Source organism: Vanellus vanellus (genome assembly GCF_965231255.1).
Source record: "Vanellus vanellus genome assembly, chromosome: 21".
Taxonomy (NCBI): domain Eukaryota; kingdom Metazoa; phylum Chordata; class Aves; order Charadriiformes; family Charadriidae; genus Vanellus; species Vanellus vanellus.
Genome location: NC_138926.1, coordinates 6,573,672 through 6,596,955, shown reverse-complemented (window position 1 = coordinate 6,596,955; position 23,284 = coordinate 6,573,672). Strand labels below are relative to the sequence as shown.

The window sequence follows — 23,284 nt, the reverse complement described above, 5'->3', positions numbered from 1 at the left end:
CAGTGGGTGGCTCTGGGCAGGCTGCTTCAGCCCCTGCTCCTCTTCTCTTGCCCGGTCAGGGCTGGAAGCACTCTACAGGGTCATTGGAGTCGGGCAGGATGTTGCAGTTGATGGGCCAGAGGATGCCAAGAAGGCTGAGAGACTGCTGGCAGCGCAGCTCAGCAGCCAGGCACACGGCACGGCATGGCTGCAGGACACCACCATCTGGGGTGCACTTGGGCACGAAAAGGCTGCAGATGAGAAGGCGAAGGTGCTGGTAGCAGGCGAGCTCCATCAGCGTCTGCAGGAGAGTGGCAGTGAGTGTGGCACAGTGTGGTGAGGGCAGACCCCTGTGCAGCCCCTGCGCAGCCCACCTGGTAGTCCTGCAGCACCTCGGCAGCTCCCTCCTGGTCCGGGATAGCCAGCCAGATGTTGGGGAAGGAGGTGGCATTGTAGCCCAGCCCCAGGCACATCTCCACTTCCACAGGTTCACAGACAGACCCTGCCACAGGGTGAGGAGCTTCACTTCTTATAGCAGCAGTGATACCCAGGTGCCTCAGGCAGATGTTAGCCATGGGGCAGCTGCCAGCATGTCTCCTGGGCTAGGGGGCTCAGGGGGGCTGAGTGGAGCACTTGGGGGGGCACTCACCGAAGGCTGGGTAGGAGACCCCAGTGCAGTTCAGCTCGTCTGTGCCATCGGGGCAGTCGTGCCAGCCATCACACACAGACTCCAGCGCCCGGCACTCGCCATTTCCACAGGAGAACTCCGCAGGGCTGCAGGTCTCTGTAAGATGAGAGAGGACAGCGCGGCAGGGCATGGGCTTGGGTATGGGTACAGGCAGAGAGCAGGCCTCCTTGCTGGGAGTCAGCCTGTTCCCATACTGACCACCCCTGTCTCTGCTCTCCTTGGTCACTGGCCAGGGGACATCCAGGTGAGTGGTTGCAGAGCACTGCCATCTGGCAGCCATGGCTGATAGGTGACCATCGCTGGCCCAGTTTACGGGGATCCCAAATTCCCTGGATTATTTGGGGGCAGCCCTCAGGTGATGGATTGTGCCTCTGTGCAGGTGAGCCCTTGCAGGCCACATCCCCATGGCTAGGATCAATAGGGTTATAGGGTAATTCAGGTGAGAAGGGACCCCAGGGGCCTGTAGCCCAACCTCCTGCTCCCAGCAGGGTCAGCTATGCGGTGAGAGCAGTTTTTCCCAGGGCTTTATCCAGTCCGGCCTTGAAACTCCCCAAGGATGATGACTGCACAGCCCCTCTGGGCAGCCTGTGCCCCTGCTTGGCTACCTACTCTCTGTGGCATTGCGGGCTTGGTAAGTGGCGAAGAACCCATCGTCGGCTACTCCCTCGTCCGCCACGAAGAGGATGGTCATGACATGGCGTGAGGAGGTCAGAATGGGTGGCAGCTGGTGGCCGCAGAACCTGCCGGGGTCGTGGGGTGAGGGATGGGGTCAGGGTGGGCAGCGGGGCTGACCAGCACCTCCCGAAACCCTGTCCTCTGGTGGCTTGTCCTCCCCAGCCTACCCTGTGCCTCAGTTTCCGCAGCTGAGCCACAGGAGCCCAGTGCACCCAGTGCAGCAGGGCCGGAGATATCAGGGGTGTGTCTGTACCTGCCCATGAGGCTGGCGGCCCCTGTGCCCGCGCTGTCGTGCACCTCCACGAAGTCAAAGCTGCAGTCCTCATGTGACTCCAGGCTGAAGTTGTGGAAGTGCAGGTCGATGACGTGGCCCACGGGCACTGAGATCTGCCAGAGGCACAGCTGCAGGGCAGGGGGCAGCCGGCGACACCCATGAAGCCAGGCAGGGGCACCCACAGCTCTCCCCGGTGGGAGGTTGCCTTCCTCCCTGCCTGCCCTCACCCTCCTCCTGCCCCCATCCCGCTGGCATCCCTTCTCTCACCTGCTGGTGCGGGTATGGCTGAGGATGGCTTGGGGTGGAGAAGTGCCCCTCCAAGGCGGTCAGTGGCCCTCCACACTCTAGAGGGACACACACACATGCAGCTTTACCCCCTGCCCGTCTCCCTTCACCCTGTGTCCCCACTCCCCCGCCCCTGCCTCCCACTGCCCATCGCCATGCCCTCTGGCTGGGTGCCCTGGAGGCTGTGGGCTGCAGGCGGGGGGCTGGCCCACCTTTGTGTTTCAGACTGCAGTTGGCCTCATCACTCTTGTCCACGCAGTCATGGAAGCCGTCACAGACGAAGCCCAGGTGGAGGCAGAGCCCCTGATCACACAAGTGCTCGTCCCAGGCACAGCTCTCTGCAGTGCAGGCAGAGATGGCCAGGCTGGCAGTGGTGTCCCATGGGGCATCCTCCCCTGCCCTGGTGCCCTGGGCATTATGGGAGAGCATCCGGTGCTACCCACTGCCTGCCCACAGCGAGGAGTCCTGGCAGTGCCCGGGGGCAGGGGTACTCACTCTCGCTGGGAGCCACGGCGCGGTAGCGGGCGCTGAAGCCTGGGGCACCCACGCTGCTGTCGGAGACGAAGATGACACGCAGGTGATTGGAGTTGGTGTTGAAGGTTGGGGGGACCACGTTGCCGCAAAACCTGGGGGCACAACAAGGGGCAACACTGCTCACCCTGGGAGATGCTGTCTCCCCCCCGCACTGCCATGCTCCCTGGGTGCGAGGGGCCCTACCTGGTTGGGCCCACCCTATCCGGGGCAGGATCCGTGCTGCCGGCCCCCTGCTCCTCGTAGAGCTCCACACGGTCGAAGAGGCAGGAGGCAGTGCCCTCCACGCTGAAGGTCTCCATCTTCAGCTGGATGGCGAGGCCAGGGCCCACCTCAATGCGCCAGATGCAGAGTGTGTCGGGTGGGTAGGGGCCAGGGTAGTTGGGAGAGCTGAAGGAGCCCTCAGGGCCCTGCAGGGTTCCACCACAGGCTGCACAGGGCAACAGCGTGGGCATGAGGTAGTGCTGCAGGGCACCGCCACCCTGCACACCGCCCCACGCGGGACTTACCCGGTGCTGGCGGTGCTGGCGTGCCGGCTGTGGGCAGCCAGCTCTGGGTTGGGGTGGTAGCTGTTTTGGGAGCCAGGGGGGCCCTTCGGGTGGGTGCTACGGTGGTGGAGCCGGTGCTGTGGGCAGGCAGGGCTGTAGCTGGGGTGCTAGGTGGCTGCGGGGACGTCAGCTCTGCGCCCAGGGAAGAGCAGGGACAGCTCAGCCCCAGCAGGGAGAAATGCTGCAGTGCAGGGCAGGGGCTTAGGAAGCCCACCCAGCCCCATGTCCTGTGCTCCCACCCTACCCCACACGTGTGCAGGTCCCGGGGGATCCCACACAGCTCTCATAGGACCCAGTGACCTTGCCAGATCCCAGGGAGGTGGAGATCCCCCTTGCTCCTAAGCACGGGGGCGCTCTCTCCCCACGACAGGCAGACCCTGTGAGGTCCTGTGTAGGGTGGATGTCCCCGCTGTGGCCCTCTCTGCCTCTGAGCCCGTTCTGTGTCCCACCCGCCACGGTCACAGCCACAGCCCGGTTCCCCAGCCCTCCCTGCTCAGGCACTCACGGTGGATGACGATGCCCAGCAGGAGGGCGATGAGGAAGAGGAGGATGGCACTCATCAGAGCCACGCAGAGCCAGGTGAACTTGCAGTCAGCGTGGTACCGCCAGCCTGCCTGGCCCCAGAGCTGCCGACCTGTGGGAGGGCAGAGCCAGGGTGCTGCTAGCCATGCCCCCACCCTGCCACCTTCCTGCGCGGCCGGCTGAGCCCTGGCTGGGCATATCCCGACCTCTTGTCCCCAGGGTGTTAGTGGGTCACCCAGATGGCCCCAAAGCCCTGTGGGGAGCTTGCCCAACCACCCCGATCCCAGACCCATGGCTGCTCCTGGCGGCCCCATAGACAGGGGCATGTGTACAAACCCCCAGGTGGGTACCGAGGCTGTCCCGGGGCAATGCAGGGCTGGTCCCATCCTCCTCTGGCGGGTGCTTGGCATTTGGCGCTGCCTGGGGCTCCTCACCCTCAAAGACAGGGTTGCAGAACTCGGTCTGCAGGAGAGCAGGCGTGGGTGGCACCGCGGGTCCCATGCTGCAGGGACCCACAGATGGCCAGGCAGGAACCCTCCAGGCAGCACCCCCATCCCCAGCCCTACCTTGCTGTGGTCCAGAGCCTCGGGGCAAAGCGTGATTTCAGTGAAGTCTTTCATGGCAGCGGGCGATTCCCAGTGCAGCCTGGCTAAAAGCCTCCCCAGCGTGCTCTGCCCCCCGGCACAGGTGCCTGCCCCACCACCCGTTCCTCCCCAGCCGCCCCCATCGGCCCCGGGGCGGCGTGGGGACCTCTGCTCCACGCACCGGGGCAGAGGCGGTGGCAGCACCGACTGCCTATGCGTGCCACCCCAGTGCCGGACTCCGTGGAGCCCCAAGGGCCATGTCCACTGTGCCACAAGTGCGGGGAGCCCCAGGAGGCCAGCAGCCCCAATCCCCTCTGCAGGCCCCTTCCCCCCCACCCTGTTAATCCAGCTCAGCTGAGGATGCCGAGGTCAGACTCTGGCACAGAGAACCAGCGTCTTAAAGGGGAAGGTGTGCTCACACCCGCCCCGCTGGGAGCCCGTCCCACTGGAGACCCTGCTTTTGGGTGTTGGGAGGGGCCGTTGGTTTGCCTGCTGCCCCTGGGCTCCCCGCCGGCACAGGGCGGCACTGAAGGGGCTGTGTCGGGGAGCCCAGGCTGAACATGCCCCTCCTTCCCTCGCGCCATCCAGGCACTGGGTGCCTGAGCCCCACCGCCTGAATTCCCACTGCCCCTTAATGCCTCTGTATCCGTCTCCGTCCCTAAGCAGGGGAGAAAGGGGCCATTGTTCAGGGGCTTTGGAGGAAGAGCGTGGGCACTGGGAGCTCTGCAGGACTGGAGGAGGAGGAAAGGCTCCCTCTGTCCGCAGGCACCACAGGCGGCTGGATGAGAGGGACTCCCAGCTGCACCCACATCTCCCTTGCTCCAAGCAAGTGCAAGGGCACAGATGCTCCTGGGCCTCTGGAGCCACAGACAGGCAGGCTGCTCTGGCACCAGTGGTGTTGCAGTCCTGCTTCGTGCCTCAGTTTCCCTCCCACTACTGGAGGCAGTCCTTCGCCTGCCCACCCAAAGACAAGCACACGTACACAGCACTCTGTTCAAGCTAAAATTTATTCCTGCACAAGTTTCCCTTGTACGAGACACTTCCCACCCATCTTGCTTACACAGTAAACAAGCCACCTGCCAAGCAGCAATGCTGCCCCAGTCCGGTACCTGCCGCGGGCAGCCCCTCCATCCTAGCCTGCCCTCCCCCAAGCCCCTCTGGGACGCCCTGGGCTGGGCAGGATGCTCATGGCATGAGTGCTCAGCCTGTGCCCGCAGGGCCAGTGAGGGTGAAGCAGGATGGGTTGCTGGGTTGGACGTAGCTGCCTTGCGGTCTGGGGCTGGGATTGTGCTGGGTCGGGCCCATTTCTCCTCCCGCTGCACCTCAGGCAAGGCAGGAAAGGTAGTAGAATAAATTAGAGAAAAGGCTAAAAAGGCCACTGGCTTTTGCTAGCTGGAGGACAGAGCACAGGGCGGGTGGGGACACACATCCCCGGGCACCCAGGGGGGCTCCTGATCACAGGGAGAAGAAAGCCCCAATTGCAGATGGTCCCGGAAAGCCGCTGTCCTCCCCTCCCTCTCCTCCGCAGGACAGACATTCCTGTGCAACTCCAATGGCCTCCCGCTCCCCTAAATGGTTTAAGGCACCGTCGTATGAGGAGGCAGGTAAAAACCTACCCAAAGCATCCTCTGGCACAAGTCCCTGGAGAGCCAGGAAGCCGCAGGGTGCTCCGGGTTGAGCGAAGTCCACTACAAATAGATATAAATTCCACAAAATGTTTTCCTCCCTCCTGTCTGAGTCTAGGCCTGAACTCAGGCTGCTTTGAGGAGTGTGCACAGGGCAGCTGGTGGGGATGTGCTGCCTGAAACGGGACGGAGGCAACTGAAGGGCTGGGGTCCTTTGCCAGGAGGTTCGGAAGTGCTGGGAAGAGGCTGGGAGCAGTTCACGAATCCTCTGGTTCAGCCAAGCAGAACAGGAGTGCCAAGAGGCCAGGAGGGATGCAGGATGCTCTCCTGGGTCCCCAGCTCTGGGTGCTCCCCCAGGGGAGCAGAGGTCCTGGCCTAGTCAACGGGGCAGGAGGCCCCATGCCCGCAGAGTCCCTTGCTCAGTATTTTTATTACACACCAAAAAAAAAAAAAAGAAAGAAACTAAAACGTACCCCAAGGTAAGAACCAAACGCCAGCAACCAGGAGGTGCCTGAGCTGCCTGGGCCCTGCCCTGCCATGGGCTGCCCTCCTCAGTTCAGAGCTGGGGCGTCCTTGCCTGGGGTCTGCTCCTGGCTGCCCCCAGCCTCCTCCTGCAGCCGCCTCGGGGTCTCTCCTCTTCACCTCCCTCTTGCACCTGGGGGGCAAATGGCCAAAACCTGGAGGGGCTGGCTCTGAGGGGTGGCACAGGGGTCCCCAGGGAGGCAGGGCTGGCTACATGCGGGAGGACGGGCTGGCCAGCTCGTAGAAGAGCAGGTAGGCATCGCTGCTGCGTACGTGGCTGGATGACATCGGGGTAACACTGTGGAGATGAGGAGATGTGCTGTGAGCAATGGGGATGAGGCACTGGGATGCCCTGGGCAGGGGGGTCCCTGCTCACCCCAACCCCACAGCCACCCCTGTGCCACCCACAGCCTCACCGGGAGTCGTTGAAACTATGCCACTCGCTGGAGATGGGGCTCTTGCAGTAGGCGGTGTAGTGTCCCCCCATGGTGGTGCCCGAGTGGTTGGAGACGGCGTAAAGGTTGTAAATGGCGTGGTCTGTGGGGAGCGAGGGCAGCACTCAGCCATACTTACTGCTGCCCCTCTGCCCCCCAACATACTAGCACAGAGCTGGGGCCAGGAGGGACTGGCACACTGGATGTCTGTGGCTCCCAGCCCCTGTGCCTCTGCCCCCCCACCGCAGGCTGCAGCACCCTGGGGGGCTTGAAGGACCCAGCCAGGAGCTGCCGGGAGCCCAGGGCTGGGCTGGAGCCATGCAGGGCCTGTCACTCACTGCAGCTCTGTGAGGCAAACTCCCGGAGGTCCAGGTCCTTCAGCTGGAAGTTGACGAAGGTGGTGAGCTTGCTCATTCGTATCCTGGCCTCTGAGAAGCGCTTCAGGTCTAGGGGGACATGTCAAGGAGACGAGGGACAAAGAAGAGCCTGCGAGGAACCGCCTGACCCCCCACCAGCACCCCTTGGCCCTGTCCCTCCACCTGAAGGATACGAAGCACCAGGATCTTGGGGAACTTCTGGATGCTGAATTTCTTTGTGCACCTCGTCCTGGCTTTGCAGCGACAACACGTCTGTGAGAGACAAACAGCATGAGCAGGAGGGTTAGAGCAGAGGCCAGCCCCACCGGGCACCAAGCTCACAGACCTGGCAACACAGGCATGGAGGGAAAGGGCCCCAACCTGCACCAAGGCAAGCTCACTTGTCCCCATGGCCCGTACCGGTTTCTCATCCCCATCCAGCACGTCCTCTTTGGTGAAGAGCCGCAGGCAGTCCATGAGGGTCACCTCCCCGTAGCCTTTCTGTGGGAGCACAGAGCAGGTCAGGGACAGGGTGCGTGGGGCAGGGGGACGGGGGTTGGCAGGGACCCCTTACCTTGGGGATGGGCAGGGACAGGTCCCAGAAGGGGTCGAAGGCTGTGGAGCAGTAGCCGCACTCGCTGCAGGTCAGCGAACTCTTCAGCTGCCCAACAAAGAGGTCTGGTGGGGATGGGACAAAGCAGGGTGAGACCCCCGGGAGTGAGCCCCACTCCCAGCCCAGCCCTGCCCTCCTCCCCTCACAGCCCTGCTCACCGCCAATGCGGCTGTCCTCCCTCTCCTGGTACCTCCTCCACATCTGGCGGCTCTTCTCATCGTCACTGCAAGACATGGGGAGACAGAGCGGTACTGAGTGTGGCCTGGCAGACGCCAACCCCTGTGACACAGCCCAGAGGGACCCACATGGTTACTGTCCCTGGGCCAGGCTTGCCGGCAGTGAGCTTGTCTGTGGGGCTTGTCCACTGCCTCTGTCCCAGCCAGAACTTACGGGAGGTGGTCCAGGGTGTCTGTGCTGGCCCGTGGCCGCACCAGCACACGGTTCACCTCGCTGTGCAGCCCGTCGAGCAGGAACCGCAGGAACTCCTGTGCATCCTGCTGGCTGCAAGACATGGGGCATGGCCAGTGAGCAGCAGCAGGGGCTTGGCTCCTCCCTGCCACCCCCACACCAACACCCCTTACTTGTAGCCAACGAAGCGGGGGGCGTATCTCTGGATCTGTGTCTTGAACTCGGAGGGGCTCACGCTATCATTGGGGGATGAGGTCCAGAGCAGCTGAATCAGCTTTGCAAACTCTGTGGGCAGAGAGGCAGGTCAGTGGCACAGCTGGCCATGGTGGCATGGCATCACTGTGCCCTCCAGGGGATAGCTCAGCACCCCACTCTCGGGTCCCCATGGCCAGCCCCATTCCCTCTGGAGATCCCACTGGCTGGGCACCCACAGCACAGCACCTGCCCCAGCAAGGCTGGGGAGAAGCACCGACCTCTGGGTGGGGGTCCCCCAGGACATGGGGTGGCCCAGGGCAGCAAGCATGTGCTACAAGGGTGGGAGTCAGGGAAGGTGTGAAGCCAGGGGCCGGTGACTGATGGTTACCTGTCATGAGCGCGGTACGCATGCGGCTGTTGTTGTTGAGGTCCCGCAGGTACTGGTTCTGCAGGCAGTAATCCCGCAGCTCCTTGGTGTTGCTCAGGCACTGCAGGATGGAGTTCATGAAGCACTGGGGGAGGCAGAAGAGAAAACCATGGCAACAGGAGGCAGAGAGAGGCAGGCAGTGGCAGGGGGACACCTGGGGTGGATGGGCAGAGGATGGGGATGAAGCAGTGCAGAGCACAGAAAACCCTTCCGCCGCCAGCACCATCGGGAGCAGGGTGCAGGGAGCTGCCAGGGTGAGAGTGTGGGTGCTAGGGGTGAGGTGAAAGGACAGGGCTCCCCACTACCCCACAGATGTGCCCACAGAAGAGCACGGTGTGAGCTGGGGCTGCACAGCCAGGTGCCTGGGTAAGCACTCACCGTATTGCCGAGGTTTCGCAAGCCGGTCAGCCCCTGCACTGCCTTGGAGCTCTGCAGAGAGAAGGAATAGGGCTGAGACAGTGCCTGGCACAGGCTGGCTGTGCCTGTGGGCAGCCCAGGGAGGCTGTGTTGCCGTGGGCACCCATGTGGAGCATACCCTCAAGTGCAAGCAGAGGCAGCTGCTCTCTGCATGGGTTGCATGCGGGACCATGGCTGAGGACCTGGTGGTAAGCCACAACTAGCCTGCCCCATTCTGCTTGCCTAGCTGCTGCTGGCCCGGGACAATGCATACGGCTCAAAGTCCTCCCTGCCTGGCGGCACTGCTGCCCCATGCCCTGGGCTGCAGGCCAGAGCAGCCCCCCTGCTGCCTCCCCTTGCCAGCCCTGTGCCCTGGGAAGCTGGGGGGTGGCAGCGCCCCATGCCTGCCCACAGCTGCAGGAGGTGCACAGTGCCCCCACCGCTGCCCGCTTTGTCCACACTGGGTATCCCCTCCAGGACACCCTGCACAAGCGGAGCCCAGACTTTGGCACAGCTGTTTTGCAGGATAAAGTCCACCTGGAAAAGTGCAAGCCCAGCCCTGTGGCAGTCAGCCCGGGGGGCTGGGGCTGCATGCCCAGCGGTGCCCTCCCAGCTGCTCACTGGCTTGGCTGTGCTGCGCCTGTGCCGCAGGACTCTTCCTGGTCCTCAGGTACCTCCTGAGCCAGGCAGGCTCATGCCAAGCAGAGATGGGCATGAGTAGCTGGGCGCTGGGGCAGGAAGCATTGCCACTCTTTGCTGGAGAGACCGAGAGCAGAGTGGTCTGGAGCGCCACAGGGCTGCCCACCCCTCTCCTAGTGTGGGGGACAGGGTGCTGGTAGGGACGAGTGGTGGGAGCCCAGGGGTCCTGCTCCCAGCCCTGCATGCCAGTCTGGCACAGAGGGTAGTGGTGGGGAGAACCTCCCTAGAGCTGTGCCTGGAGCAGGGTCAGGGGCCGACAGGGCTTGCAGGGTCAGAGTGCTGGCCATGCCCCCCAGCCTGACCAGGTTTTAAGGATCCTCAGGCAAACACCCCAGCTGCCCACCCCAGGCGTGAGGAGTGGGAGGAGGAGAGGAGAGGAGGGGGCCCAGCAGCTCCGAAATAGCAGCAGCTGGTGTGTGTGTGGGAGGTGCTGAGCACCCAGCCCTGACAGCAGCCCAAAATAACCCAGATCCAGTTACACGTGCTCCTTAGCGACGGTGCAGGCATCACCCACTCCAGGGGAGCCCAGCACCAGTGGGGTCTTGGCCGCCCCGTGCAGGCGCACGCGATGCTACCAGACCAACCGGGTACCCTGTGTGCCATGCGAATGCTCCCTCGGTGCCCAGCGCACAGAGGTGTCCCCATCCGTGGCTGGCCACGGCGCTCAGTACTGGGGGGTGACTATGCAAAAGTGCCAGGCAACCCCACCGCTTATCCCCAGGCAGGGACCCCGGGACTGTGGGGCAGGCTCAGCCAGGCAAGGGGTGCCAGCAGGAGGTGGCAGGTCAGCGCCACACCGCAGCTGGAGGAGCTGGCCTGGCTCTGGTCCCTGAGCAGATGGGGCCAAGCAGGCAGCAGGAGAGGTGGTCCTGTGTCCCAACAGCCTATATCCCTTGAAGGGGCTGACCGTCTGAGGGCTTGCTGCTTGTGTCCCCATGCCTATTGCAGGGAAGGTCACAGTACCAGGGGAGGTAGCAGCAGCTCCTGGCAGCTGCCCCGGTGTGCCCCAGCCATCCCCACGAGCACGCTGCTCGTCCACTTGCCCTGATTGGGCAGCTCGCACCGTGTGCCACGAGGGACCAGAGTGTCCCACCAATGTGGGTGCAAACCTCCCCAACAGACCTGACATTTGCCCGCTGCCTGGCCAGGCCAGGACCTGGGCTGCCCTCCCTTCTGGGGCTGGGGTGGGGGGACCCACCAGGTGCCCCCGTACCGTGGCACAAGCCTGTGTGCACCGAGGTCTTATTTCCACCCACCCCCCCCCCCCCCAGTTTTCCCTCCCCTGGGTGACTCAACTCCAGCTAATCCCCATCGCCCGTCCGGGGCTTTATCTAGGACACGGCGCTGCTCAGAGGCGGCGAAGGAGAGTTGGCTCACGCGGCGGCAGCGGGGGAGTCCCTGAGGCTGCACTGCAGGAGGGGGACAGGGGACAGGGGATGGGGACAGGGCACAAGATTGGGACTGTCCTGCCCCGTTACGCGACCGCACACCAAGTGCCCGGCGGCAGGAGAGCTGGAGCAGCCAGACTTACATAAGTGCCGAGCCCCTGCCCTCCCTGCCCCCCGCCACCGCCGTCCCCGCAGGGGGACACCTGCCCGGCACTGTGGCTCCGAGGACAGCCAAGCTCAGTCCGGTGACACCGTCAAGGGGCTGGCGTGGCCAGGAGCCCCTTCCTTGCAGCGAGTAGGGCTGGGGCACGGGGACTTGACCAAGGTCACCGCAGGGCCAGGGCTGGGAGAGGGACCCCAGCGCCCTGACACGCGCTTTCACCTGCTCCCTGCCCCTCCTGCGGGACGCCGCGGCGCGCCGGCCCCACGGCCGGCCAGGACGGGCGCCCACCCCCAGGCACCCCATCCTCCGGCGAGGGGGACGCCGCGGGGTACGCCACGCTCCCCGGCGAGGGCAGGGGCTGCCCCTTCCCCACGCCCCCTCCTCTGCCCCCAAGGCGGAGGGCAGGGGCTGCGGGCAGCCGCAGGGCTCGTACCTTGGTCTTGTTGAGGACGAGCCCGACGAAGGTGGAGACCAGCAGGGACCCTGGCATGGAGGTGCGGGGACGCAGGTCCTTGTGAAGGTCGGGGAGCGCGGGGGGCTCCTCGGGCAGCGTCACCGTGTAGGAGTCCCTCATGGCGGCCCCGGCGGGCAGGGCGAGGCGGCGGCGGACAGCGGCGGGCAGGGGGCTGCCGGGGGCTGCCGCCTGGGCACCCCTCGCCGCGGGCCAGCGGAGCCCTGGGGCACGGGGTCAGCGCCGTGCCCGGGCGTGCGGCGCCGTTAAGCCGGTGCCGGCTGCGGGGCTGACGGCACCTGAGCGGCTCTGACATCAAATGGGAGGAGAGGCGGCAGCCGGGCTCCGTGACGGCCGGCCCCCGCCGCACCGCGTGGTACAGCCCCGCCGCCAGCCGAGGGGGCCCGCGAGGGGCGGCGGGGCCCGGGGGCCGCCAGCCCGGTACGCCGAGCCCGCGGCGGCAGCGCCCCGGCACCGGCACCGGCGGCCTCGGGGGAGGATGCGGGCAGCGCCCCGGGGGCAGCCCCGCCGGCGCGCCGCAAGCCCGGCGGCTCTCGGCCCCCGCGCTGCCCGTCCCCCAGCAGCGGGGGGGCGACGGGGCACTTAGCGCACGGCGGCGGCGGGAGGAGCGCCTGCTCCCCTCCCGGGCTCCCCCGGGGCTCCCCCATGCTCCCGGCTCCGGGGGCCGGGGGCTGATGGGACCGCCTCCCCCGGTGCTGCCGGCGCGGTGCTGGCCCGAGAGCTGGGCGGGCGCTGGGCAGAGAGCGGGTCTGCCCCGGCCGGGGGTCACTCGCCAAAATTAGCTGGGTAAAACGGGGGCAGCCCCACAGCGTGTGGGTGCAGGGGGTGCCTGTAGCCGGAGAAGGGCTGAGGGCTGCCTGAGAGGGTTGTGGGGCTGCCGGGCATGTGCCTTCCCTGCAGGGCTGGTGCCAGGCTCGCGGGCAGTGCTGTTCTGGGGGAACTGAGCAACAGCAGACAGCGCATACCCCCCTCTTTGGGGGAAGCATTAGCACCAAGCTCAGAGGGCGTTTCAGTGCCTTGCTTCCTTTGTTGGAGAAAAACTCCCCCCAAATCCTAGGGGGAGCAAAGACCCCGTATGGTGCCTCCCTTCTGAGTGCTGGGTAAACTGAGGCACGGAGCAGGCAGGGCTCCGGCTCTTCTGCAGCAAGGGCAGATGCGGAGGCTGGCAGGGAGCCCAGGTGTCCTGCGTCCCAGTCCTGCGTCTCCCTCTGCTTCACCCCTCTGACCGCAGCAGGGTGAGCGGTGGCTGCTTGCGACTGCTGTGTGTGCCCAGGTGTCTCACCCGCCTGCTCAGGGAAATTTCCATGGGCGACCGAGGCAGGGAGTGCAGCCGGGCTGCTCCGAGGACAGCCAGAGCCTCCAGCCTCACCCAGGGGGCTGGAGGCACCAAGCAGAGGCTGCTTTCCTCCCACGCCAGCCCCCACCAATACACCCCCAGCCAGAGCCAGTGGCTGCTGTTTGATTCCTAATTGCTGCAGATGCAGCCTTCCCTGTCCGCGGCATGAGCTCGGCACAGCTCAGAGGGGCTGACTGGGGGGGGGGAGGGAGGGAGACTATTTTTGGCACCAGCAAAAATATCTGAGGAGGCATCTTGCAGCGTTATTCATCTGCAGGGCCAGGGCTTTTTGCATCACAACAGGATGCTTGTCGTAATCTCTGCTTGCGTGTGCGTGCGCATGTGTATATATATACACACCCCATGGTGTGTACACCATACACACACAGGGACACAGCATGCACACAGGGGTGTGCACCCCACTGGCCTCGAGCAGATGGCGTGGGTGCCCTGCAACATTCTCTCGCAGCCCCTGCAGATCGGATCCTGGGCCCCAGGGCCATGACACAACTCCCCAGTGCGTGTACTGCTGTACCAGTGCTGCACACGCCAGCCAGGGCTCCCGCCACCCTGCCCCGCAGCCTGGTGGGTGGCCTGGGGGCAGGATACTCCCCAGTGCGCAGCCTGCCCCAAGCGCTGTGCAGGGTGCCGGTGCAGCACTCTCCCTGGGGATGCACTGTGTCAGCAGAGCTGGTTCCAGGGCAAGAGAGGTAGCGTTCAGCCACATCCCGTGCTGAACCTTGTGCCACGGTGACATCAGGCGCCCCGGGCCAAGGACCAAATTCTCCTCCAGCCAGAGCAACCTGCAGGCTCTCAGGGCAAGGCTGGAGCGGGAGAGGAAAGGGGAGCTCCAGCGGGATGGCATCTCTCAGAGACAGCTCTGTGCCCTCAGCCATCCCCTCTGCAGCGGTCACCTTCTGCCACAGGCAGAGGTTGCCACAGGCCCGGTCGGCACTGCGAAAGCAGGCAGGGCCGGGACTGGCTGCAGGCCAGAGACGTCAGCTGCTCAGGATGGGGCTGTGGAGAGCTGCTGGCAATTTTGTGGGTGGCTCTGGCCTTCTGACCCTATGTTCACGCAGGGTGGTTAATGGGGCGGCACAGCTCCGGTCCTGCCCCCCGCCAGCCTGCCCTCCCTGGGAGTCAGCATGGCCCTGCATGGAGCTGGCAGCTCAGCAGGCATGGCCACTCGCTGCAGCTGCATGTGCTTCCCTTGGCCCTGTGGGACGGTAAACTGAGGCGCGAAGTGATGGTGTGGGTAGGAACAAATGTGGGCACCCTTGCCTCCTGGCTGCAAACTCCTCTGGATGGTGGTTTGTGTGGTGCAGAGGCAGGAGGCGTCTGGGGAAGAAAGGATGGGAGGAGGCACGGAGCCAGCCTGGCCATGCCCTGGCTCTGGCAGGAGCGGGTGCTGGTGGCACTGCCCTCAGGGCTGGGTAATGGGGCAGAACTGATGGAAGCACCGGGACTGCACCATGTGCTTGTTTCCTGCATCTGGCATGACTGCCAGCACCCAAGTCTGTTTTATGATTGGTACATTTGCTTCCCAGGTTGGGAAAGGGAGGAAAAAAAGCACAGGAGTGGAAAATTGCAGGTGTGCCCATCAAAGCACCAAGGAAACCTAAGCCAGTGTCACCGATCCAGCCTCCCCGCCTGCTCCGGCATGGGTGCCCGCTCAGCACCCTGTGCCAGCTGCCAAGCCCTGCTCACCTTTGCTACCCGTCAGCCCTGGCTGGAAAGCCCCTGGCTGTGTTCACATGCAAGACCACAAGGCTGCAGTTTGGGAGTAGCACAGTCCCTGCTGCCCCACGGCCATCCCATGGCAGCAGGCTGACACCCGCATCGAAGTGGTGTGTGGGCACCTGGGGGTGGGGACCCCTGCCCTAGCAGTGGTGGCGAGGGCTCTAGTGAATGCCCGTGGCTGGCAACGGCTGCTGGGTCCCCCATCCATCCGCCCTACCAGGGCCTGGCATGCAAGTGGGAGGCAGGAATTCCCTTCCCCAGCATGGCTCCTCCTCTTGTCCCAGGGCTGGGGGCCAGGGACCAGGCAGGTTGGGCACAGGGGGTCCCAAACCAGGGCAGGGTACCACTGGCGCTGCACGTGGTGCAGCTGGTTCTGGGGTGGAGGGTGCTGGGGAAGGGGCAGCCAAGATGCCAGCAGCAGGCTGTGATGCTGCACCCCCTCCATTGCCCCTGCTCCCCTGCCTGGGGGTTCAGGTGGATGTTTAAAACCCAGGTGAGTGCCAGAGAGAGGGAAGAGGGGAGCCAGCCCTGCTAGGAACAGGATGGACAGCTCCAGAGGGACAGGGAGGACACCTTTCCCGCTGAGCCCCAGCTGCGAGCATGTGGTGGGCAGGAGTGGCTGCCTCTCCTTCCTACCCCATGCCTACGGCTATACCTCACCAGCCCAAGGGCACGGGCCAGACATCCACGCTGCTCCCACAGCCCTTATCCTCAGCCCTTGGGCAGAGGGAGGGATGTGGGGCCACTGGCTGGAAAGGGGAAGAGCTTCCTCTGCTGCTCGCAGGGAAGCAGAAAAGACTCCCCCAGCCCTTATTTTCCCAGTTTAGCAGACAGTATTGGGACAGAGCCACAGGGTAGCAAAGGGCAGGTCAGACCCTGTGCTAGGTCAGACCAGCTTCCACCATGGGTGAACGAAGGCTGACTGGAAAGAGAGGGAGACAACGCGGGCAGAGCCTGACCAGATCTTGGAAGGAAACCTGAGTGGAAAATTACCAGGCTGCTCTCCTGCGCGCCCGAGCCGGGCTGCGTTTGTGATGCCTGCTCCCAGCCCGGGCTGAGGCTCTGGGGATGGTGCAGCACTGATTGATACCTGGGGCACCGAGTGCCTGCCACCACGTGTGATGCTGTACAGAGCAGCTGCTGCCATGGAGAAACTGCTGCTTCCCACGGCCCATGCTGGGGTCTGGGGCACGGGGCCCCAAGATGGCAGTAACAGACTGTGCCAGGGATCAGGCATCACAAGGCACCAGCGAAAAACCTGACTGGCAGCTGGGCACCAAGTCACTGTGCCAGAGCCAGCACCAGCCAAACCAGCCTTCCCAGCTGGGTGTCTCCAGCAGGGTGAGCGCCCAGCCCGGTCATGTCACCTTCTCTAGTGGGGATGAGGCAGCAGGAAACCCCCTTCAGCGCCGCACTGGGTTAGGGCCAGGAGGGAGCAGAGGGCAGGGGGTGCGGGCACAGTCCCACAGGTGTGGGGACACGGTGCACGGTGTGCACCCATGCAGGTTTGCACGCACGGGGGTGTGAGTTTGCCTGCGTGTGCCATCACCCGCTGTCAGGCACACATGCAGAAAGGTGCAGCGCACACACTCCCAGCAGCACGTGGGCACCCTTAGCCCCAAGGCACCCGTGGGGACCCCCGTGAACTGTGCTCCCAGCAGTGCACAGCCGCTCAGAGGACACCTGCCTGCCTGCCCAGCAAGCTGTGCCAGCAAGAGCAGCTCAGACGGTCAGTGGCAGCCCTGGCATGGATGCAGAAACTGAGGCACAGAGCAACGCACCAAGATTCCCAGTGAGAGCACGCAAGGAGCCGCGGGCTCCCCGGCTCAGCACAAGCGGGCGTGGACTACATACCCCACTGCAGCCCGGCTTTGTCCCCCGCCCCCCGCAGGCGCCACGTACCGTGGGGTCCCGGGCGGGCATGTCGCAGTAGCCGTCATTCCTCTCGCAGGGCTGGCTGGCACAGCGGGTGCCCGAGGGTGGCAGGGCAGAGCCGAGGGTGGCCTGTGAGGGGCTGAGGGAGCCCATGGGGAGGCTGCCATGGCTACTTTTCCTCCCGTAGCTGTCCAGGTAGCTCCGGACGTAGTCAGAGTGTGCAGCAGCCTGGTAGAGACCCTGCAGGGCACCGAGCTCCTGGCGGCCCCGGGTGCTGAGGGGGCCAGGGCTGAGTGTGTAGGCGCTGTCTGAGGCGTGCAGCCCTGAAAACTCCCGTGCCAGGTCCGTGTGGCTGATGGATTTGCGGCGGCTGAGAGGCGCTGTGGTGGACAGGTAGCCTGGGGGGCTGCTGGGGGCCCCCGCGAAGGTGTAGCATGCACCCCCGCTCAGCCCTCCGTGGAGTGACCGGGGCTGGGTGCGCATGTACGTGGGGCTCAGGCGGATGCTGGAGTCAGAGTACAGGGGCAGCCGGCTGCTGTCATAGCCACTGGTTGGGGACAGCCCCGTGTGGTGGTACCGGGGGGAGGGCAGGTAGCTGGTTTTGAAGCCGATTTTGTCACTGTCTGCATACGATGTGGTTAAGGTGGATCCATAGGAGGTGTAGGAGCTGTAGCCACTGGGCACCTTGCTGTAGGTGGTCTCGGCATAGCGGGACGAGTCGACGTACCGCTTCAGGGTGGAGGAGAGCTGGGACATGCTGGAGGCTGGAGCTCAGTGGGCTCTCCTGGAGGCATCGACTGCAAAAGAAGAGCCCAGGGGTCAGTTTCTACAGGCCGTGGTCAGTATAATGGGGTGCCCACCACCAGCACCCACCCAGTAGCTTGCTGGCTCCTGCCTTGCCTGGAGACCCTAGGAGGGGTGGGCAGGCAATGGCGGGAGCCCAGGGGGTGAAGGGTGCAGGAAGGCTGTGGAGTGCAGTGTGGCCATGGCTCCTGCCTCCTGCCAGCCCTCCTGGAGAGTTTGGGACAGCAGGGCCCAGCTGGCACTGCCATCCGTGTGCCTTTGGGCACCTTGTACCACAGAAGTGAGCCCCGGGGCACAGCCAGAGGCACCCAGCATCCCATCATCCACGGTCACCGAAGCCAAGGGACCGCAGTGATGACCTCTGCCCCAGCCCTGGCATCCCGGCCACACCATCCTGTGGGTATTCCATTCCTGAGGCTGGAGGGGCATCCTCAGTGCTTCCTCCAGATAGGAGGCAGTTGCCTGGTGATAGAGATGATGCTTAGGCTCAACTCTGGCTGAGACAGGCAGATGGGATGGACTGATCCAGCCAGCCCAGCACCTTCTCCTGGTTATTCAGAGCCAGCGCCAGGGCTTGGCAGGGGGCTAGCATTTCCAGCTCACTGCTGTAACACACCCCGTTTGGCTGAGAGGGAAACTGAGGCAAGGTCAGGAATCAGCTTAGGAGCCCTTGCTGTCCATCCCTGCTCCCCACTTGGTGCCTGGCACCAGGCAGTGGGTGAAGACCTGAGTGCAGCCACGACCACCCAGGGTCCTTGGGGAACTGTGGGGACAGCAAGGGGTCCCCTCATTGCAGGGGCATGGCACCCAAGCAGCCTCCCCGTCTCCCTGCCACAGCTGTGCCCTGCTAACCTCCCATCAATAATTCAAGCCGACGTGAGTCCTCTCTGTGAGGCAGCTGCTGTGCTCCCACCATCCGGGCAGAGACAGCCCTTAGGGGTGGGTGGACAGCCCAGCACTTGGTCCCCACAGGGAGCTGGTGGCTTCTGCCCCATGACACCTGCACAGGGCAGGAGAGGGGGACAGGGACAGAGGTGCCCAGAGCACAACAGAGCCAGCGCAGAGGTGGAACAGGGCAGCATGGCAGCCAGCAGCCTCCAGTGCCTGCAAACACAGGCTGTCCGGAGCTGGAGGAAAGTTTGCTCTCAGCACACATGCTGGTGGACTGATGGCTGGTCCCCTACCTGTTCTGGGGGCTGTGGCTAGCACCGTGGCGGTCAGGACCCCAACCTCCTCTGTCCTGGCGTTGCTGGCGCTCGGCTCCCTGGGTGCTTGGCGTCCCTTCCCTGGCAGGACAGTGGCTCATGTGGCTCTGAGAGTCTCCAGTCGCCCAGGAGATGACCCTGATTCAGAGGCTTTTCCCAGCCCAGCCAGGGCGGGCTCTGGCCCAGCTCCAAACCAGGAGGTGACGGAGACGGTGCCTGGCCCAGCCCTCACACAGCCCCGGCAGCACACAGTGCGCATCCAGGCTTGGGCACGGGCACTGGATCCCCAGCAAGAGGAGCCACCGGGCATGCCTGCCCCTAGTGGACCCCCTTGCCTGGGGGAGCCAGCAGCACTCCTCTGCAAGTGTCACCCCGGGGACAGGAGCCACCCGGAGCCTCCCTGCTGTGGCCCCAGTGCACGTGCCCTGCATTTTCCATGGCAGGCAGCCGACAGCGATCCCTGTGAAACTGGAGCGATGAGAGGGTGTGGTGCATGGCAGGGATGAGACCCCTTGGCTCCACAGACCCCAGGGCAGGGGGTGAGGTGGCTGCAGTGTCAGCTCCCCCAGCCACCCCTGCCCATCTAAGCCCGGTGTGGAAATGCCCCAGGACTGCTTTTAGGAGGCGGTGGTGAGAAGTGCCATCCAGCCACCATGGCCCCCTGATGGGCAGCCCGGCTTTCCAGCCAGCTGGCTGCATTCCGGTTGCTGTTGTTATTGCCCAGGGAACAACCATCCCACAGTGGAGAGGAAACTATTTACAAGCAAGAGCAAGGTGGAGCGCACAGACCTGTTCGGGAATGGAGGCTGAGGGGTGAATAATCTGCTCCCAGGCAAGGACTCCACGAAACACCTGGCTCTTCCCGGCCAGGCCACCCTTGCCAGCACTGGAAGGGCCCAGGAGTGGTTCTGCCAGCCGAGATTTGACATGCGCAGTGGGGAATTTTGCTTGGTGGGACATGGGACCCCAGCCACAGGACTGGCACCTCCCACAGGCACCAGAGTGAGAGCAATGGAGCCCCTCGGCTCCCAGGGGACCCAATGCCTGGCTGCCAGCCTTGCTGGGACACAGCAGCATGGCACAGGGACCCTCTCTGGGCTGCCTCTGCTCCCCATCCCTCTAGCCAGCAGAGGTGACCCAGGCTCGGGACAGGCACCTCAGTGCCGGGACAGCCCCATGGCATCGCCCACTGCCAGCGGTGCCCGTGCCCTCCCACTGAATAGTGCCACCGCCAGCACCGGCAGCAGCTCCCCGTGGGTGTGCGCAGGGAGCCTCTGCCCCCTGGAGAGCTGCTGGCTTGGGAGCGGGAGGGCAGCAGGCGCTTTCTGGCAGCGGGAGAGGTCTCCACAGGGCAGCACGTGCCCTGGGGAAGTGGGGGAGCCGATGGAGGGATGTGGGGCCCGGGAGGGGGAACCTGCTCCAGACACAACAGCTAAGCCATTGGCGTTGCAGGAAGAGAGGTCTTACCATGGAGGACTGCCACATCTGCTAGGACCACCTGCGCTGCGGAGTCCCCATGTCACATCAGAGCGGACCCCAAGGGCTGCGGGAGAGCAGAGCGTGCCAGGAGCCAGAGGAGCCGAGGGGGTGTGAGAAAACCCCGGTTCCTCCCATCCCTTCCTGGCCTGCCTGGCCCCTCCCTGCCTGTAATAGTGCTGAGCTTTCCTGCCGCCTGGCAAAGCCCTGGGGCAGGCATGGCTGAGTCAGGCCTCCTGCACCCTCATCATCCTCTTGGGGTGTCAGGGGAGGCTGAGGCACCGGAATGTCCGGTCCGCCATCACGTGCCCAGGCAGCAGCCAGCCCCGGGAACCCGGGAGCTGGGCCACCGCGGGGCTGCTGGGGCGTCCTGCCCTGGCCTCCAGCTCCGGCAGCCTTCCCGATGGGAGGCTCAGCCCAAAGCTGGGAGGCAAACCCTTCACCCTGGAGGCAGGGGAGCAGAGACCCTGCTCCTTCTCCAGCTGCTGTCCTCTGCCGGCGACTTCCTGCCCGTGGCCCGGTGGCAGCTGTCCCCCTTGGTGGCCGTGGAGCCCCAGGGCAGGCTCAGCTTACACAGCACTGACTCGGTCCAAGGTGTTACGGCACAGCTGCTTCTCGCTTACGCAGGCTTGGAGCTGTGTCCCCTGTCCCCTGAGACACAATGTCCCAGCCTGGAGGTTACGTGGGAGCTCACAGCCCTCTGCAATGTTGCAGGCAGAGGGGGGACCCTGTGCGAAGCACCTTGCCTGCTCCAGCCTGCAAGTGGTTTGGGGCAGAGGGGCTCAGTGTCCACCCGGCCGTGCTGAAGGGGTGGGACAGCCTCCTGCCGGTTCCCCGAGGCGGACGAGGCAAGGAATCCCTCTGGGTACCTGCATTTCCCTCTAGGAAAGGTGGCCCCAAGCAGCCCTGGGGGGAATGTGCTGCAAAGCGTTTTTTGCCTGCAAGGGGCCAGAGTCACCAAGGGGTGTCCTCAGTCAGCAGACAGAGACCCCAGCGCCCGGGGCACTGCCGGCAGCCCTTCTCGGGCACTCAGAGAAGCTGCCCTGACTCCAGCGCTGCCTCCCCATCGCTCGCACACCCCAGAGCGATGGGACCTGCCCAAGGTTATGCATGCAGCTGGGGCCAGCCTGGCCATGGCCCTTCCCCTACCAGCCACGGAGTCTGAGAACCCTCCAAACTCACGCCACGTGTGCTGGCCGGGAGTCATCGCCCTGGACTGTGCTGCTGACACATACCCACCTGGCTGCAGAACCTGCTACTTGCCACTCCCGAGCCACCCTCCCGGCAGTAAAACCCCAAACACACGGGAAACCTTGACGTAAGACCCAGGGCATGTTATTGCTTTGAGGTCTGTGGATGGAAAAAAAGAAGGTACCCCAGGGAAGTGCCCGGACATGCGGTTCTGCCCATGCTGGGGGACGAGGCGGGTGCTGGGGAGCGTGGCTTGCTGGCAGAGAGCTGCCAAGTTTTCACGCGTGAACTCTGAACCTGCTCTCTGGAGATGTAGAGACTGCAAGCCTCTCCCCCGTGGTTTTACCCAGTCAAAGGAAAAGGTGGGGGCAGTTTTGCCAGCATGTCTGAGTGTCTGATGCTGCAGCCCCCTCCCTGGGGCGGGCATCCCCGCAGCACCCCCTCCACTCACCTGCATGCAGGTCGGCAGGGTGGGCGGCCGGTGGCTGGTCAGGGGTGCGAGGCCGGCATGGTGAGTGGCGAGCAGCTGGTCATGGGGTGATGCCCGTGGGGCTGAGTGCGGGGACCCAATCCCGCCTCCTCGGGGCGCTTCCCCTGGGGCCAAAGGAGAGTGAGCGATGTGGAGAGGCTGGCAGGACCCGAGCCCTTTGGAGAGGACAGGCCACCCCAAAGCTCAGCTCCTCCACCCTGCAGGGAGCGGACGCAATGGCCAGAGGGGGCTGAGCCGGAGGCATGTGGGGCCTCGTAAAAACACCACCACAGAAATTCACGGCTCAGGTTACCAGCTAGATAAATATAGTGTCTTTATCTGACCTCACAGGGCGCCGAAATGCTCCTCTCGCATTCCAGCTTCAGGGAGGCTTAAAGGGGACGTGAACCCAAGCGGGCTGGTGATCCACGGCAAGGGGGTGCTGGGAGGGGAGGCTGCAGAGGCAGGGAATGAAGAAGGATGACTGTGGGTAAGTGTGGGGAGGGGAGAGGTTTGGGGAGGGAGTTGGAGGTCAAGGAGGGAAAGGTTGGACAGAGGGTTGCGAGAGGGAGTGGGGTGGGACACAATTTGGTGTGGGAATCGGGGAGGCAGAGAGAGGGGATACCTGTGGCTGCCAGTAAGGTCTGGAGCAGGGCATCAAGGTGAGGGGAGGAGGTGGTCTGGGTTTTGCACTCCTTGGGGCAAGCTGTAGGGGGAAGAGCTCCCTAAGCCTGCTGCAAAGGAGGGCACGGGGCAGCCAGTGTGGCGGTGAAGGCACAGGAGCACCCTCATGGCTCCACGGGGATGCTGGGGCACCCACTCAGCACCGCTCCCCGACGCCTGACCCACCCAGGGCGGCACGGCCTCGCGTTACGCTGGCACTCAGGTGGCCGTGACTCAGTGAGCACCTGCCGAGGATAATTAGGAGGGATGCAATTATAGTGGCATTTTCCTCCCTCCTGCCCGGCTCCAGCCCTGAAACAGGGAGGGCTACAGGAGGGATGCGTCTGGGTGTGACTCTGGGAGGCTGCCACGGGGTCACCAGAGGTGTTAGGGGGTGGCGGCAGGGCCCTGCTCCCAAACCCGAGGGTGAGCGTGCCCTGCAGTCCCCAGGTCCCAGGGAGGCATCTTGACCCCAGGCAGGGAGCAGTGTGCGGCTGCTCCAGCTGCTCTAGAGGATGTGGGGGCCCTTGGCAGTCCTACGGGGCAGCGAGCAGGCACAGGGGCGCAGGAAGGACCATGGCGTGACAGGGACACTGCCCCAGGGCGGGGAGCTTCAGGACGCGTGGGCACACCCAGCCCTACTCCTACAAGCGCTCCCAGCCCAGCAATTCCCTCCCCAGAGGGTGGCTGGGCCAGGGGTACCCGCTCATACGTACCCCGCTTTGCCCCCTTGCTGACACA

General features: G+C 64.6%; 2 protein-coding genes across 4 annotated transcripts; both read right to left on the bottom strand.

Moving 5' to 3' along the window:
- Nucleotides 1–55: 55 nt before the first annotated feature.
- On the bottom strand, nt 56–4,122 carry MFRP (membrane frizzled-related protein; the record flags this gene model as incomplete). The annotated part of the gene is made up of 12 exons (XM_082493903.1): nt 56–280; nt 354–481; nt 629–763; nt 1,277–1,407; nt 1,596–1,744; nt 1,884–1,960; nt 2,114–2,239; nt 2,397–2,527; nt 2,619–2,862; nt 3,486–3,614; nt 3,853–3,964; nt 4,069–4,122. 12 exons carry the CDS (start codon nt 4,120–4,122, stop codon nt 56–58), a joined length of 1,641 nt encoding a protein of 546 aa, XP_082350029.1.
- A 953-nt stretch (nt 4,123–5,075) lies between these two features.
- USP2 (ubiquitin specific peptidase 2) lies at nt 5,076–22,168 on the bottom strand (the record flags this gene model as incomplete). 3 transcript variants are annotated; one of them, XM_082493827.1, is made up of 14 exons in its annotated part: nt 5,076–6,531; nt 6,650–6,770; nt 7,006–7,113; nt 7,218–7,296; nt 7,444–7,524; nt 7,598–7,701; nt 7,795–7,859; nt 8,027–8,137; nt 8,218–8,329; nt 8,628–8,751; nt 9,045–9,095; nt 16,763–17,532; nt 20,212–20,287; nt 21,863–22,168. In XM_082493827.1, 12 exons carry the CDS (start codon nt 17,489–17,491, stop codon nt 6,444–6,446), a joined length of 1,773 nt encoding a protein of 590 aa, XP_082349953.1. In that variant the 3' UTR covers nt 5,076–6,443. The 3 variants fall into 3 exon arrangements, with proteins under 3 accessions (XP_082349953.1, XP_082349952.1, XP_082349954.1); XM_082493826.1 differs by lacking the exon at nt 20,212–20,287; XM_082493828.1 differs by lacking the exons at nt 16,763–17,532; nt 20,212–20,287; nt 21,863–22,168 and adding an exon at nt 11,746–11,886.
- Between the last annotated feature and the right edge of the window lie 1,116 nt (nt 22,169–23,284).